The sequence below is a fragment of the Oryx dammah genome, unplaced genomic scaffold (genome assembly GCF_014754425.2).
Source record: "Oryx dammah isolate SB20612 unplaced genomic scaffold, SCBI_Odam_1.1 HiC_scaffold_28, whole genome shotgun sequence".
NCBI classification, from domain to species: domain Eukaryota; kingdom Metazoa; phylum Chordata; class Mammalia; order Artiodactyla; family Bovidae; genus Oryx; species Oryx dammah.
Window position 1 is genome coordinate 73,354,619 of NW_024070212.1, and position 15,956 is coordinate 73,370,574.

The 15,956-nt window shown below is 37.4% G+C and overlaps 1 protein-coding gene across 1 annotated transcript in view; it reads right to left on the minus strand.

Moving 5' to 3' along the window:
* The window catches only part of LOC120856563 (leucine-rich repeat-containing protein 7-like), a 151,065-nt gene that overhangs the window by 107,286 nt on the left and 27,823 nt on the right, over window positions 1–15,956 (minus strand). Inside the window, exon 3 of the mRNA XM_040231930.1 lies at window positions 5,396–5,513. Coding sequence (XP_040087864.1) covers window positions 5,396–5,513 — 118 coding nt within the window. The remainder of the gene's footprint in view (window positions 1–5,395; window positions 5,514–15,956) is intronic.

Genomic DNA, 15,956 nt, shown 5'->3' on the forward strand with positions numbered 1-15,956 from the left:
AGCTGGAATCAAGATTGCCAGGAGAAATATCAATAACAGATATGCAGATGACACCACCGTTATGGCAGAAAGTAAAGAGGAACTAAAAATCCTCTTGATGAAAGTAAAAGAGGAGAGTGAAAAAGTTGGCTTAAAACTCAACATTCAGAAAATGAAGATCATGGCATCCGATCCCATCACTTCATGGGAAATAAATGGGGAAACAGTAGAAACAATGTCAGACTTTATTTTTTTGGGCTCCAAAATCACTGCAGATGGTGACTGCAGTCATGAAATTAAAAGACACTTACTCCTTGGAAGAAAAGTTATGACCAACCTAGATAGTATATTCAAAAGCAGAGACATCAAGGCTATGGTTTTTCCAGTAGTCATGTATGGATGTGAGGGTTGGACTGTGAAGAAGGCTGAGCACAGAAGAACTGATGCTTTTGAACTGTGGTGTTGGAAAAGACTCTTGAGAGTCCCTTGGACTGCAAGGAGATCCAACCAGTCCATTCTGAAGGAGATCAGCCCTGGGATTCCTTTGGTAGGACTGATGCTAAAGCTGAAACTCCAGTACTTTGGCCACCTCATGCAAAAGTTGACTCATTGGAAAAGACTCTGATGCTGGGAGGGATTGGGGGCAGGAGGAGCAGGGGACAACAGAGGATGAGATGACTGGATGGCATCATGGACTTGATAGTCGTGAGTCTGAGTGAACTCCGGGAGTTGCTGATGGACAGGGAGGCCTGGCGTGCTGCGATTCATGGGGTCGCAAAGAGTCGGGCACGACTGAGCGACTGAACTGAACTGAACTGAACTGAACTGAAGCTGGCAAATTATCCATTTAGGACTGTCTAAGTGGTAAGTTAAGTTGGTAGAGAAATATGTGTGTCCTTCATTTGTACTCCATTGTTTCCTTTAAATGAAATGTTCTCCTTTATTCATATGTTACTGTGCTTCAAGGAATTCCTCAAGCTATATTCTTTATCTTAACGCTTCCCTAATCATAAATCAGTCTCTATTAATCTTATTCTCTAAGAATTTACAATTGTAATTTGTGCCATACAGTTAGGGATTCCCGGGTGGCCTTCAGCAGTAAAGAATCTTCCTATGGTGCAGGAGAGGTGGGCTGGATTTCTGGGTTGGGAAGGTACCCTGAAGGAGGTATGGAAATCCACTCCAGTATTCTTGCCTGGAGAATCCCAGGGACAGAGGAGTTTGGTGGGGCTATAGTCCATAGGGTCGCAAAGAGCTGGACATCAGGGAAGCGACTTCACCTCAGTCATGCCTGACTCTTTGTGACCCTATGGACTGTACCAGGCTCCTCTGTTCCTGGGATTCTCCAAGCAAGAATACTGGAGTGAGTTACCATGCACTCTTCCGGGGATCTTTCCCACCCAAGGTTCAAACCCACATCTCTTTTGTCACCTAAATTGGCAGACAAGTCTTTACCACTAGTTCCTTACCAATAGTGCCATGTGGGAAACCTGGAGCTCACACACACACACCATATAATTAATCACTTCATTGTATTGGGCTCATCAAAAAATTGGTTCAGATTTTTCCATAGCATCTTACAGAAAAACCCAAATAAAATTTGGCCAACCCAATATAATGCTTTACAATATTCCTTGATTGTTTTTATGTTCGTCTTCTCTCCCCAGTGAGAATGTAAACTTTTCTATGACTCTCATAGTTTTGAAGACTGTTAGTTACTTAAACTGGTATATTTCAACAAGTGTTTCATGCCCAGAAGGACCATTCATTTATGAATTCATCCAATGAATTGTACTGAACTCCTACACTGTGCCATGCATTGTTTTATGCAATAGAGATGTATCAGTGACCAAGACAATGATAAAAAGTTAGAACATCACTGAACTTTTTAGTTAGGGGAATCTAAAAAATATATAGGGCTTCCCTGGTAGCTCAACTGCTAAAGAATCCACCAGCAATGCAGGAGACCCCAGTTCAATTCCTTGGTCAGGAAGATCTGCTAGAGAAGGGGTAGGCTACCCACTCCAGTATTCTTGGGCTTCCCTGTGGCTCAGACAGTAAAGAATCCACCTGCAATGCAGGAGAACTGGGTTCAATCCCTGGGTTTGGAAGATCCCCTGGAGGAGGGCATGGCAACAACCCACTCCAGTATTCCTGCCTGGAAAATCCCCATGGACAAAGGAGCATAACAGGCTATAGTCCATGGGGTGGTAAAGAATCGGACATGACTGAGTGACTAAGGACAGCACAGATAATAAAATCTAAACAAGCTAAAATACACCCTGTCAGTTGCTCATAAAGACTATTAAGAAAATCAAATCAGGAAGGACGTTGGGATAACACCAGTTATTCTGAAGTGCACAATACTGTAATTTTACCTATGGGCACGATATAGGATGGTGAATCTCTAGAAGTTATTCACCCAGCACAAATGAAACTTTATACCCACTGAATAACAACTATATTTGTCATGGCTGGATTTAGTTATTATTTCTTAGGGTAACTTTATCTAACTACACTGACTGGATTATGTCCTACTAGTATGCATGTCCTTCACTTTCAATGTACCTTTAACTCAATTTTTACTTAATCACTGATAATTATTTCAGTTCAGTTCAGTTTAGTTGCTCAGTCGTGTCTGACTCTTTGCGACCCCATGGACTGCAGCATGCCAGGTCTCCGTGTCCATCACCAACTCCAAAGGTTTACTCAAACTCATGCTCATTGAGTCAGTGATGCCGTCCAATCACCTCATCCTCTGTTATCCCCTTCTCCTACCACCATTCTTTCCCAGCATCAGGGTCTTTTCCAGCGAGTCAGTTCTTTGCATCAGGTAGCCAAATATTGGAGTTTCAGCTTCAGCATCAGTCCTTCCAATGAATATTCAGTACTGACTTCCTTTAGGATGGACTGGTTGGATCTCCTTGCAGTCCAAGGTACTCTCAAGTCTTCTCCAACAACACAGTTCAAATGCATCAATTTTTCAGCACTCAGCTTTCTTTATAGTTCAACTCTCACATCCATGCATGACTACTGGAAAAACCATAGCTTTGACTAGATGGACCTTTGTTGGTAAAGTAATGTCTCTGCTTTTTCATACGCTGTCTAGGTTGGTCATAACTATTCTTCCAAGGAGCAAGTGTCTTTTAATCTCATGGCTGCAATCACCATCTGCAATGATTTTGGAGCCCCCCCTCCAAATAAAATCTGCCACTGTTTCCATTGTTTCCCCATCTATTTGCCATGAAGTGATGGGACCAGATGTCATGATCTTAGTTTTCTGAATGTTGAGTTTTAAGCCAGCTTTTTCACTCTCATCTTTCACTTTCATCAAGAGGCTCTTTAGTTCTTTGCTTTCTGCCATAAGAGTGGTGTCATCTGCATATCTGAGGTTATTGATATTTCTCCTGGCAATCTTGATTCCAGCTTGTGCTATATCCACACCAGCATTTCTCATGATGTACTCTGCATGTAAGTTAAATAAGCAGGGTGACAATACACAGCCTTGACATACTCCTTTCCCTATTTGGAACCAGTCTGTTTTTCCATGTCCAATTCTAATTGTTGCTTCCTGACCTGTATACAGACTTCTCAGGAGGCAGGTCAGCTGGTTTAGTATTCCCAACTCTTGAAGAATTTTCCACAGTTTGTGGTGATTCACACAGTCAAAGGCTTTGGCATAGTCAATAAAGCAGAAATAGATGTTTTTCTGGAACTCTCTTGCTTTTTCTATGATCCAGTGGATGTTGGCAATTTGATCTCTGGTTCTTCTGCCTTTTCTAAATCCAGCTTGAACATCTGGAAGTTCACAGTTCACACATTATTGAAGCCTGGCTTGGAGAATTTTGAGCAATAATTTACTAGCGTGTGAGATGAGTGAAACTGTGCGGTAGTTTGAGGATTCTTTGGCATTGCCTTTCTCTGGGACTGGAATGAAAACTGACCTTTTCCAGTCCTGTGGCCACTGCTGAGTTTTCCAAATTTGCTGGCATATTGAGTGAAGCACTTTCACAGCATCATCTTTTAGAATTTGAAATAGCTCAACTGGAATTCCATCACCTCCACTAGCTTTGTTTGTAGTGATGTTTCCTAAGGCCCACTTAACCTTGTATTCCAGGATATCTGGCTCTAGGTTGGTTATCACACTACTGTTGTTATCTAGATCATGAAGATCTTTTTTTGTATAGTTTGTCTGTGTATTTTTGCCACCTCTTCTTAATATCTTCTGCTTCTGTTAGGTTCATACCATTTCTGAACTTTATCAAGCCCATCTTTGAATGAAATATTCCCTTGGCATCTCTAATTTTCTTGAAGAGATCTCTAGTCTTTCCCATTCTATTGTTTTCCTCTATTTCTTTGCATTCATCACTGAGGAAGGCTTTCTTATTTCTCCTTGCTATTCTTTAAAACTCTGCTTTCAAATGGGTATATCTTTCCTTTTAATTATTTATTTAATGTTGAATGCATGTTCTAGAATGTAAGTTTCATGAAGGCAAGGATCTGTTTTGTTCATGTCTATTTCTTTGGCCCCAATAATAATGCCTTAAGTTAATGAAGAAATACATACATACAGCTCACAAAGTTTAACCAACTAGCTTAATGACAGAGGAGTCCTGCTTTATATCCTCATAATGCCTAGACATAACCTTTTCTGACTGATTCTTGCTTTATTCTAATAAAATGGAGGGCCATGTTCATTTGGAAGAAAATGAGGATTTAATGAACATATGAGAACACAGGAGACTCCCAAAAACATTAAGAAGAAAACATCATCAACATGAATATCAACAAAATCACCAGATATAATGTTTGGCCAAAATTATAACAAATACTACTGAGCACTTATTCACCAGGTATTGCTCTAAATATCTGAGATACATCAGTGACTAAAACAGAGTAATATCCCTCCTGTCACATAATGTAGTTTATATTTTGGGGCAAGAGAAGGGGGACAAAACCAGAAAAACTAAGTAAATTATATGTATTGAGAAAATGGTCACTGCTATGGGAGAAAAACGAGCAGAGACAGGGAGACTGGATGTTCCAATGCCAAAAAGTATGAATGGGTAGGCCTTGTTGAGCGGGTGATATCTGAAACATGTTGGAAAAAGTTTTACTCAAAGAATGAGAAAAATGTACACTGTAAAGTCACTAAAATAATCTCACAGAGGTTAAATCACATATCTGAATGCAAGGGGAAATAAGGCCTGAGTGAGTCAGGGACATTAGTAAGAGTAGGGGAGAAAAGTTTTCTGTCTTCAGTTTTATAATTCAGGATTTAGTTTTTCAACAAACATTAAATGAGAGTTGTACCATAAACAAGCAAAAGGGGTTATATCATTTTCTAAGAGAAAACATGTAAAGCATATTTTCAGTTAAAAATTCAAGTTATTTAGAGATGAACTGAAAATCTTACCATTTTTACTGATGTCGAGTTCTTTAAGGTTTACTAAACTAGCGATAGTGGTTGGCAGATTTGAAAGGTCATTGTCAGGGATACTTAGCTTTTTTAGAGCTTGACAGTTGAACAATTGCTGTGAAAAGAAAATAATAATTAATTAGATCTTAATTTGGTTATATCCATTTATATATAAACTTAGAAGCAACATTCAATTCACCATCTTTACCAATGTGGTAATAAAAGGGCCAATACAAAAGTCTCACTTTCTTCCACACCCTTCCACAGAATACTCTGGATTCTTTTCAGAATTTTTTCACATTCCATCCCCACATTAGTCCCTCCCTATTGTCTGCTACCCAGATTCACCACCCAAGGTATTCAACATTTCTCCCTTAAGTTTAACATTAATGTTTAATTTGCCAGTGAACCAATCGATTTTTTTCTTTGAAATAATTTCTCAAGTAGCCGCTTCCTTTTTATTCCCTCAGGTACCAGGATTACCTTAATTCTCTTTCACCACAACCACAAATTACTTCCATTTAATCACGTCAAACAGCTGTTTATCAGACATGCAAGAAATGCAAAACAGTTGAATATATGCACTCACATTTCTTTTGTGTACCCCCACACTGCTTCATAAATATCTAGGAAATGAAACATTTAATCTCTGATATTGAATGAAAAATGACCACTAGTAGTTGGTTCATTTCTGCCACTAATCCAAAAGTACTAGATGGGGACGAGTCAAGTGGTAATACAAAGGTTCTCAAATCCAGCATGGTTTTAATCACTGGTGGGTGGAGGTGCTTGTTAAAATGTGGGTCTTTGGGTTTTGCCCAACGAAATACTGATATGATGGGTCTGGGATGAAGATAAAAATCGTCATTTTTAATGAGTTAGTTCCAAGTTAGTCACCTGTTAGTTAGTTAGTTCTCAAGTTTCAAGTTAGTTGCTCAGTCATGTCTGAATCTGCAACCCCATGGACCGTAACATGCCAGGGATTTCCCAGGCAAGAATACTGGAATGGGTAGCTAGTTGCTTCTCCAGGGGATCTTCCTTTCCCAGGGACTGAACCTGAGTCTCCTGCATTGCAGGTAGATTCTTTATCATATGAGCCACCAGGGAACCCCAAGAAATAATATTGATCTGGTTATTTTTTATGTAGGTGTTTCTAGTATCTTGTTTCTGGAAATAATGCAGTTAGATTTTTTTCACTATGTCCATCTCACCTTAACTACTCAAGATTTGAACAGCTGGGACTGAAATTTCTTATTCATTTCTGAAAGAATTATCTTAATGAGATCTTTTCTGTTTAACATTTCTAATTCTGTTTTGCTGAATTTCCACAGATGAAGTCTCTGGTATCCATGACTATGCAATTGGCAAACAGTACATTTAACTATTGCTTTTTCTAACACATAATTCATAATTTATATAGTACATGGTTATTATTTCTTAACTCAGTTTTTTTTTTTTTTTTTTACAAAATATATTGTGTTAGTTGTTATTTAGGATAAATATGTTTGTCATTTTTGGCTCCTTACAAACCTCATTTGCAATATCTCATGTAGTGTTAGAATTTCAATATTCTCCATAGAAATGTTGCTACTTACTTTTATAAAATCTAAAAAAGAGAACTTAATGGACAGTTTTCACTAACTACTAATTTTCCCTTAATATATAGGGAAAAAAATATCTACACTCATGGTCAGAGTTAACTTAAATTTTGTCTAGGGTCTATCATTCTATTAAGACCATTGCACTACATGCAATGTGGTTAGTTATAGCTGCAGATATACATATATTTTAAATCAACCCTATCAATCTTGGTTGATACTGGTAAATGGTATTAGTTACTCCATAGTATATTATAACCATTTTATGCAAAATTCAGATAAATTATTTTCAAAACATTTTTTTTTCAATCTTTAAATTCAATTCTTATTTTCTCAACTAAATTCTCAGCTTATCTCAAGAATTAATAGAGGCTACATTCTTCTTCAATTTTAAATGAAGCCACATGAGGAAGAAAAGGTTTGGGAATTTCTGAACACACTATTACATTAAGAGATCCAAGATAGTTATGGTACAGTGGTTAAGAGCATGGCATTGGAATCAGACTGATGTGGATTCAATCCCCACTTATCTACTTACTAGCTGTATGATCTTGGGAAAGTTACCTGACATCTCTGAACTCTATCAATTTCCTCATCTGTAAAATGGGGATAACATTACCTTACTTGAAGGACTGTTGAGAGAATTAAATGAGTTACTTTGTGTGTGTGTGCGTGTGTGCATGCTAAGTCACTTCAGTCATGCCCACCTCTTTGTGACCCTTTGGACTATAGTATGCCAGGCTCTTCTGTCCATGAGATTCTCCAGGCAAGAATACTGGAGTTGGTTGCAATGCCCTCCTCCAAGTGATCTTCTTTATCCAGGGATTGAATGTGCATCTCTTGTGTCTCCTGCACTGGCAGGCAGGCTCTTTACCTCTAATGCCTGTCATCAATTTTGTCTTACACTTTTTCACATATATCTTTGATATTTGGGATTCATCTCCCAATCTAGATTGTTATATTTTTAAAGCAGTTTTTTTCCCTTCATGGTACTATAATAATGGTAATGCTGTGTCTTATAATCAATAACCTTGGATTTGATAAAATGAATTACTTGTAAAAATGTAAAACTACATTTGGCACATAGTAAGAGCTTGATAACTATTAGTCTTTACTAATATTTATATATTAATACAGAAATATATATATACTTGCATAATAATCTATTCCTTACTTTTCTAGATGATGAGGTCTCTGAAGGCAGGAGTCACGTCTGATTCATCTTGGTGTCAATTTATTTTACCTTTGTATATAACAAAGTGACTGACATAGTGCCCTACACATACTGTATGTTGAATAAATATATTTGAAAGTATACTTAGATAAGTAAAGTGAAAATGAGGAAAGTGCTAAGTTCCATCTTAAGTGGTACTTCACTGGTTTGGAAGTTTCAGATAGACTAACACTCTCAATGGAATCTAAATTTAATAAACAAAGCAGTGAACTCTTGAATATGAGTCATGATGTCTCTAAGCTGGCAAAGAAATGAAGGCATCTTAAAGATTCTTTAAATATTCAAACTTTGAATGAAAATGAAGTAAAGAATTATAAATTCTTCAATATAGTATAAAACAGCAACTATAATTAATAATTAAAGTAAACCTCTTAATGTTTATGGTTATTCTGCCTTTAATTTACTAATGATATTTCCCATTTCAAAAAAATGTTTTGAGTCTTAAAATATTTGAGTACTAAAGTGTTCTTTTTCTCAGACTGAAGGAAGCAATTTAACTCTGACAGAAACTGGTTTAAGAAGACTATGCAATTTAAATTACTGAATCCAAACAGGAATTGTTAGGTGTTTGTAAGGGAGCTGATACCAAAGAGAAAGGCCTAACTGTTGAAAATAAAACATATTTGGGACCAAAAACTCACATTCTAAAAAGTGTTATTCATTAATTTATGGAAAACCATTCAATGATATCTGCCACAAAACTGAACAATATGCTAAGTGCAAGGTACATAAAATGAATAAGACACAACAACTGAGCTCAGTAGATCAGCTTACAGTGTAATATTTAGATATTAAATACCATGTGAAAAGACTATGCTAAGGTAAATATCAGACGTAATGAAAACACACTGGTAGAAGTCTGCTCGAATTTACATTGATGATGGTGATGAGGTTGACTCATAAAAGTATATCTGGAAGAGGTAATTAAAAAATGTGTATTACCTAAGAGCCAGCACAAGATAACCAGATAAAGGCTAAACAAGGATAATGTATTTATAGTATCTAAAGATCCAACCAGTCCATTCTGAAGGAGATCAGCCCTGGGATTTCTTTGGAAGGAATGATACTAAAGCTGAAACTCCAGTACTTTGGCCACCTCATGCGAAGAGTTGACTCATTGGAAAAGACTCTGATGCTGGGAGGGATTGGGGGCAGGAGGAGAAGGGGATGACTGAGGATGAGATGGCTGGATGGCATCACGGACTCGATGGACATGAGTCTGAGTGAACTCCGGGAGTTGGTGATGGACAGGGAGGCCTGGCATGCTGTGACTCATGGGGTCGCAAAGAGTCGGACACGACTGAGCTGAACTGAACTGAAAGATACTCCAAATTCAAAGACTGTGTAACTCAAACTAGTTTCAAATATATGCTTGACATCATGAGGATATTAGGATTGTGGAGGGAATTTTCTATGTCTACAACATCCTTATGCATTTAAAATATGTTTATTGAACACCTAGTATATGATATGGTTTATTTCAACACTGAGCATAAGGACATGAGATTACCATTAATTCCTATTTTCAGAAGGTAAGCTAAATATTCAAAGGAAAACTTTTTAGTGCAATGAATTACACACACACACACACACACACACACACACACACTCCTTTAATAAATAGCTGAGCCCTGGCTGAAAAATACTAGAATTTCTCAAATTCCAGAATAACAAGAAAATGTTACTACACAGAGTTGAGTGGGTCTGTATTTAGCTTCTGCTCTGGTGGTATATGTTGGTCTCTGGTGGCTAAAGACTAAGGGTTGTTTTTTTGTTTTTGTTTTTTTTTGCCAGTGGAAGATAGAAGACTGCTTGGGGTCTGAACAGAGGTTGGAGACTGGCTGAGAGACCACTCTATACACAGTTGGGTTCTCCTAAGGGTAATACTTCAGTAAAGGAAGGAAAAAATCTGGGTTCTGCAAAAAGAGTCAGTGGTGAGTATATGACTTTCTCAGTCTTGAGTGAGGTGAGAAGGAAGGGAGAAAGGAGGAAAGGAAAGAGGGAGGGAAGGAAGGATGGCAAGAAGGGAAAAGAGAGAGGGAGAAAGGGAGGAAGGAAGAAGAGAATGAATAAAAAAGATAAGGAGAAAAAGAATAAAACAAAACCAAAATGTCTACTTGTGGGATTAAAACATCAGTGTAGGTAAAAATGGAAAAAAGTATGGCAGTGGCATAAAAATATATGTAGACGAATGGAACAGAACTGAGAGCCCAGAAATGAACTCACTCACGTATGGTCAATTAATATTTGACAAGGGAGCCAAAAAGATGCAATGTGGAAAGGATAGGCTCTTCATTAAATGGTGTTGGGAAAACTGGATAACTGCAAGTGGAAGAATGAAATTGTACTCCTATCTTATATCAATCACAGAAATAACTCAAAATGAATTACTGCCTTAAATATAAGACCTGAAACTGTAGAATTTCTAGAAGAAAAGATAGAGGAAAAGCTCCTTGACATTGGTATTGGCAAAGATTTTTTGTGTATGACACCAAAAGCACAGGCAACAAAAACAAAAATAAACAAGTAGGACTACATGAAACCAAAAAGTTTGTACAGAGCAAAAGAAGTGATCAGCAGAAATAAAACATACAGAATGGGAGAAAATGCCTGCAAATCTTTATCTGAAAAGGGGTTAATATCCACAATATACATGAAACTCATACAACTCAATACTAAAATATCTAATTAAAAAATTGGCAAAATATTTGAATGTATACTTTTCCAAAGAAAACATACAGATGGCCAACAGGTACATGAAAAGAAGCTTGTCATTACCGGTCATCAGGGAAATGCAAATTAAAACCACAATGAGATAAGAACTCACACTTATTATCATTAGAAAGACAAGATACAACAAGTGATAGCAAAGAAGTAGAGAAAAGGGAAACTGTGTACCTTGTTGGTGGGAATGTAAATTGGCAGAGTCATCATGAAAACCAGCCTGGAGGAGCCTCAAGATATTAAAAACAGAACTACCATATGATACAGTAATCCCATTTCTGGGTATATATACAAAGGAAATAAAAACGCTGTCTTGAAGATGTGTTTGCACCCCCATATTCCCTGTAGACAAGACATAGAAAAACCTGTGTGTTATAAGCAGATGAATGGATAAAGATAGGAGATCTATATACACACACTGCTGCTGCTAAGTCGCTTCAGTTGTGTCTGACTCTGTGCCACCCCATAGACGGCAGCCCGCCAGGCTCCCCCATCCCTGGGATTCTCCAGGCAAGAACACTGGAGTGGGTTGCCATTTCCTTCTCCAGTGCATGAAAGTGAAAAGTAAAAGTGAAGTCGCTCAGTCGTGTCCGACTCTTAGTGACCCCATGGACTGCAGCCCACCAGGCTCCTCCATCCATGGGATTTTCCAGGCAAGAGTACTGGAGGGAGGTGCCATTGCCTTCTCCGAGACACACACACACATAAAACAATATGTGCTACAGAATGCATGATTGGTTGAATCCTCACATACGGAACCATGGATCTGGAGAATCAACTATGGAACTTGACATCCACAGATTTTGGTATCTGTGGCAAGTCTGAAACCAATCCCACATAGATACCAAGGGAGGACAATATACAGATTTACAACTCTGTGGGGGTCTGTGCCCATAATCCTTATGTTGTTCAAGAGTCAACTGTATACACAATGGAATATTATTCATCCATAAAAAAGATAAAGTCTCATCTTTTGTGACAAAATGGATGGAACTTGAAGGCATTACGCAAAGTGAAACAAGTCAGGCAGAGAAAAATAAAATTTTCTGTATGATTTCACTTGTATGTGGGATCTAAAAAAGTTGAACTCATAGAAAGAGAAGAATGGTGGGAGAAATGGGAAGATGTTTAACGGGTGCAAATACTATTTTGGATGAAAATGAAAGAATTAAATAAGCATGCAGCTTAAAAAGACAGAAAAATATTAACAGAATGTAGTGCCAGTATCAGTTCAGTCACTCAGTCATGTCCAACTCAGTAGAAACAATAAAGAAACAAGTCCCTTATAACCCACAGTGGTCTATGAAGCAGGAAACAAGTCCCAGACTGGGAGCTCCTTAAACAGAGGAATCACATCATTTCTAGGTCATTGCATGTATCTTATAATGGTCTTCATCTTTTAATTTTTTTTTATACTGTGAAATCTATATACACAGGAATATATGTAATACATATTTTTTAATTATGATGATAAAACAAAGAGCCATATTCCTCAAACCAGTTTAAGAAAGCTACTTTATTCTCCTCCAAAACATGTCCCTTGTCATCTAACCTGATCCACCAAAAGTAACCAATTTCTCATTCTCTCTCCTTTTACCACAGGTCTAGTAATCCTAAACATAGATACTGTTAAGATTTGTCTGTTAATCTTTATACTAGTGATCCTAAACTTATATACTACTGAGATTTGTCTGTTAATCTTTATGTAAATGAAATAATGGGGGTATACTTTCTTCTGCAGCTTGAACTTTTCATTCAATACTGTGTTTTAACATTATTCCATGTTAATGTATATAATCCACTCATTCATCTTTACTACTTTATGCTTCATATAACACAATCTTCTCATATATTCTACTGTTCACAGACTTTTGAGTTATTTCCAATTTTTTGAACAATGTTGCTAAGTGTGTGTATATATCTCCTAGTGTACATATACAAATGTTCCTCTGAGGCGGGTAGGCATACATTCACATTTACTAATAATAGAATTTTGTTTTTCCAATGTGACTGTAACAATTTAAAGTCCTATTAACAGGGATAAGAATTCTCATTTCCTCACATTATTTCCAAAATTTGACATTTTCAGACTATTTTTTTCCAATATGTGGTATGTAAAATGGTAACACATTTTATCTATTACTAAAAAAACTGAACAGTTTCATGTTTTATTCATTTAAAAGAGTTCATCATATATTCTGAATATGAATTTTTTGACAGTTCTCTCAAAATATGGCTCATTATTCCATTCTTTTTATGGTAGTTTTTGATAAAAAGACATTTACAATAGTCAAATTTATCTCTCAGTTTTAGTGTGTGCAGATGGTCTCCTATTTTTTCCCTCCTAAAAGTTTTAATGCTTTGATTTGACTCATTTGGGATTTATTTTTGAGAATGAAGTGAAGTAAGGATCCATTCTTTTCTCTTTATAGATGACCAGTTGTTCCATTTTAAAAATAGGGCATTATTTTTTCCACTGATTTGCAACACAAATTCTGTTGGATTTCCAACAGAGCTTCAGATTTTTCTCTCTGTAGTCCACTGGTCTATTTGTCTATCTCTCATTCTAGCTTGGTAATGGGAACTCTATGACTCTGACTTGTGCTTATGCTAGAGAAGAATGGGGATGGGATAGAGGAAATTTCTAGAGAAGAAAGAAACAGTCCATCCAAGCTTTGAAAGAGAAGAGGTTCTGTGAGCAGAAAGCAGGGAGGGGAAGTCGGGGTAGATTGGGAAAAGCAGGGCAGTACAGGAAGCTGTAATGGGAAGAAAGGCCTGAGGTATGTTAGGAATGGCAAAAAATTAAACGTGACTCTTTTCTAAGCTTTGTGGAGGTGGATAGGAAATGCAGATTTTAATCAGAATGTGAAATGCTCCATGGTGACCTACATGGAAAGGAAATTCAAAAAAGAGGGACTATAATAGTATGTATGTATATACATATATGTATACATATGACTGGTTCACTTTTCTATACAGCGGAAAATAACACAACATTGTAGAGTAGTTCAGTTCAGTTCAGTCGCTCAGTCGTATCTGACTCTTTGCGACCCTATGGACTGCAGTCTATACTTCCCTGTCTAGCACAAATTCCTGGAGCTGTACTTCAATAAAAATTAAAAAAATAAAAGCAGTCAGGGCTTTATGCCACAGAAGTTGTTCAGATGATGATTTTTAATCATTTTTGAGTCAATCTTACTGATACTCTCTCTAGAAACACACATACACACACATCCACACAAACATACACATTTGCAGCCAATTTCAAGAAGCCTGCAAATCTCTGGAAGCCCATGCATGGCTTTATGGACCAGGTTAAGGACCTCTGTGATAGGTCATGCCATGCTAAAGTAATTAACCTCCAATTAAAATAAATAAATAAAAAAAAGCAAATGTGAGCAAGTCCAACTCTTGCCTGTACTGTATTCAGTGGCTCTCTCCTCTCTTTGGGACAGTCCAAGTTTCTCGATACAGCTTTCAATGCCCTTTACCACTCTAGAGTCTCATCTTGTCATTCCCTTGTCTCTTGTTTCTTTCTCACACCTTCCCTTCCACTATCCTGTGGGACCACATCTTCAGCTACACTGAGCAGCATCATATTCTGTATCCACCTGCTCTTCTTTACTTTTGTAAACGCCAGGTCTCCAGCTGATGTTTTCTTCCACCCTACCCTTTCCCACCTCCCCTCAACCCTCTTCTTCAAGCTCAGGCCCTCTCACCTTTCTGGTTACAGCTTAAGACTGGTTTACATGCTCTATTTGTGGATACTTTCACAACATTCTGTATTAATCTCTACTGAAGCCTGGATGCCCCTGTTTTGGGATTACTAGACCGTAAGCTTCTTTGGTTTCTGCAGCATCTGCAGTGTATAATGCAATGCCTGACACATGGTATTTTCTCAGTAAATAGTTGTTCTTTCATGAAAATTCTGAGGCAGGGGGTGGGTGGCAAATAATTAGATAGTGCCATTTCTCAAGTGCTTATTATACAAGTGCAAAGCACTAATCTAGATCTTAAAGTATATAAATCTCCTTCTTGCAACAACGTTGCGAGGAAGGTGTTATTATCCCTGCTTTGTAGATGAGAAAATTTAGGAGGTTAACTTTTACAAGGTCATATATATAGAAAGTGCCAGAACCAGCATTCAAATTCAGTTTTGTCTGGCACAAAGCTATTTCTACTGCAGCATATTGTTCCTTCTGTACCATCAGATCTATGCAAGGGAAAGACAATAGTGATAACTGACAGCTGGTGGTTGTCTGGGAGGGGAAAGTGAATGAAAGAGGGGGAATCTCCAGCCCATCCTAATGATCCTACAGAGGTTAGGGAAGAAGACTTGGATTCAGTGACTATCTTTTAACAGCAAGGTCCTGAATTCGAGTAAATTTGAGTACACGTTATAGCACTTTGTGAACCCTGAACTGCTACATAAATGCAACACACTATAATTTGGATTAACATTTTATTATCACCTTTATGCTCAGGCTGGGAAAATTAAGGACACAGTGATGACATCATGAATATGAATGGTTAGATCTCAAAATGTAATTCCTTAGAAAGAATAAGGTGTTTTATTTTTTCCTACTACAGATGTTAAAAGTATGAGTTGCCTGTGAATTGTGAAAAGATAAACCCTTTTCCTGAGAAGTTTGATGTAAGGTCACTGTTGTACAACGAGAGTGTTATTAATGCCCTATGTCGGCACAAGTGGATTCCATCAGGGAAAAGAGGCGATTGTCTAATGAGTTGGTGTTACTGAATGGCTGGTTTCTTAGCAGTTCTTGCTTTGAATCTGCTTGAAAGTGTTCAGCCTGCAGCATTTCCAAACTCATCTGGAATTTGGAAATGAAAGCTGTTTCAAATAAATAATTATTTTGTGCATATTACAATAAAATGCTTTTAAAATTATTTAGCTTAATAGGTATTAATAATTATCTTTAGTTAGAAAAGAGCCAGTTCAAAAATAATAGAATAAAAATAATTCTAATGTAGGCACTTGGTG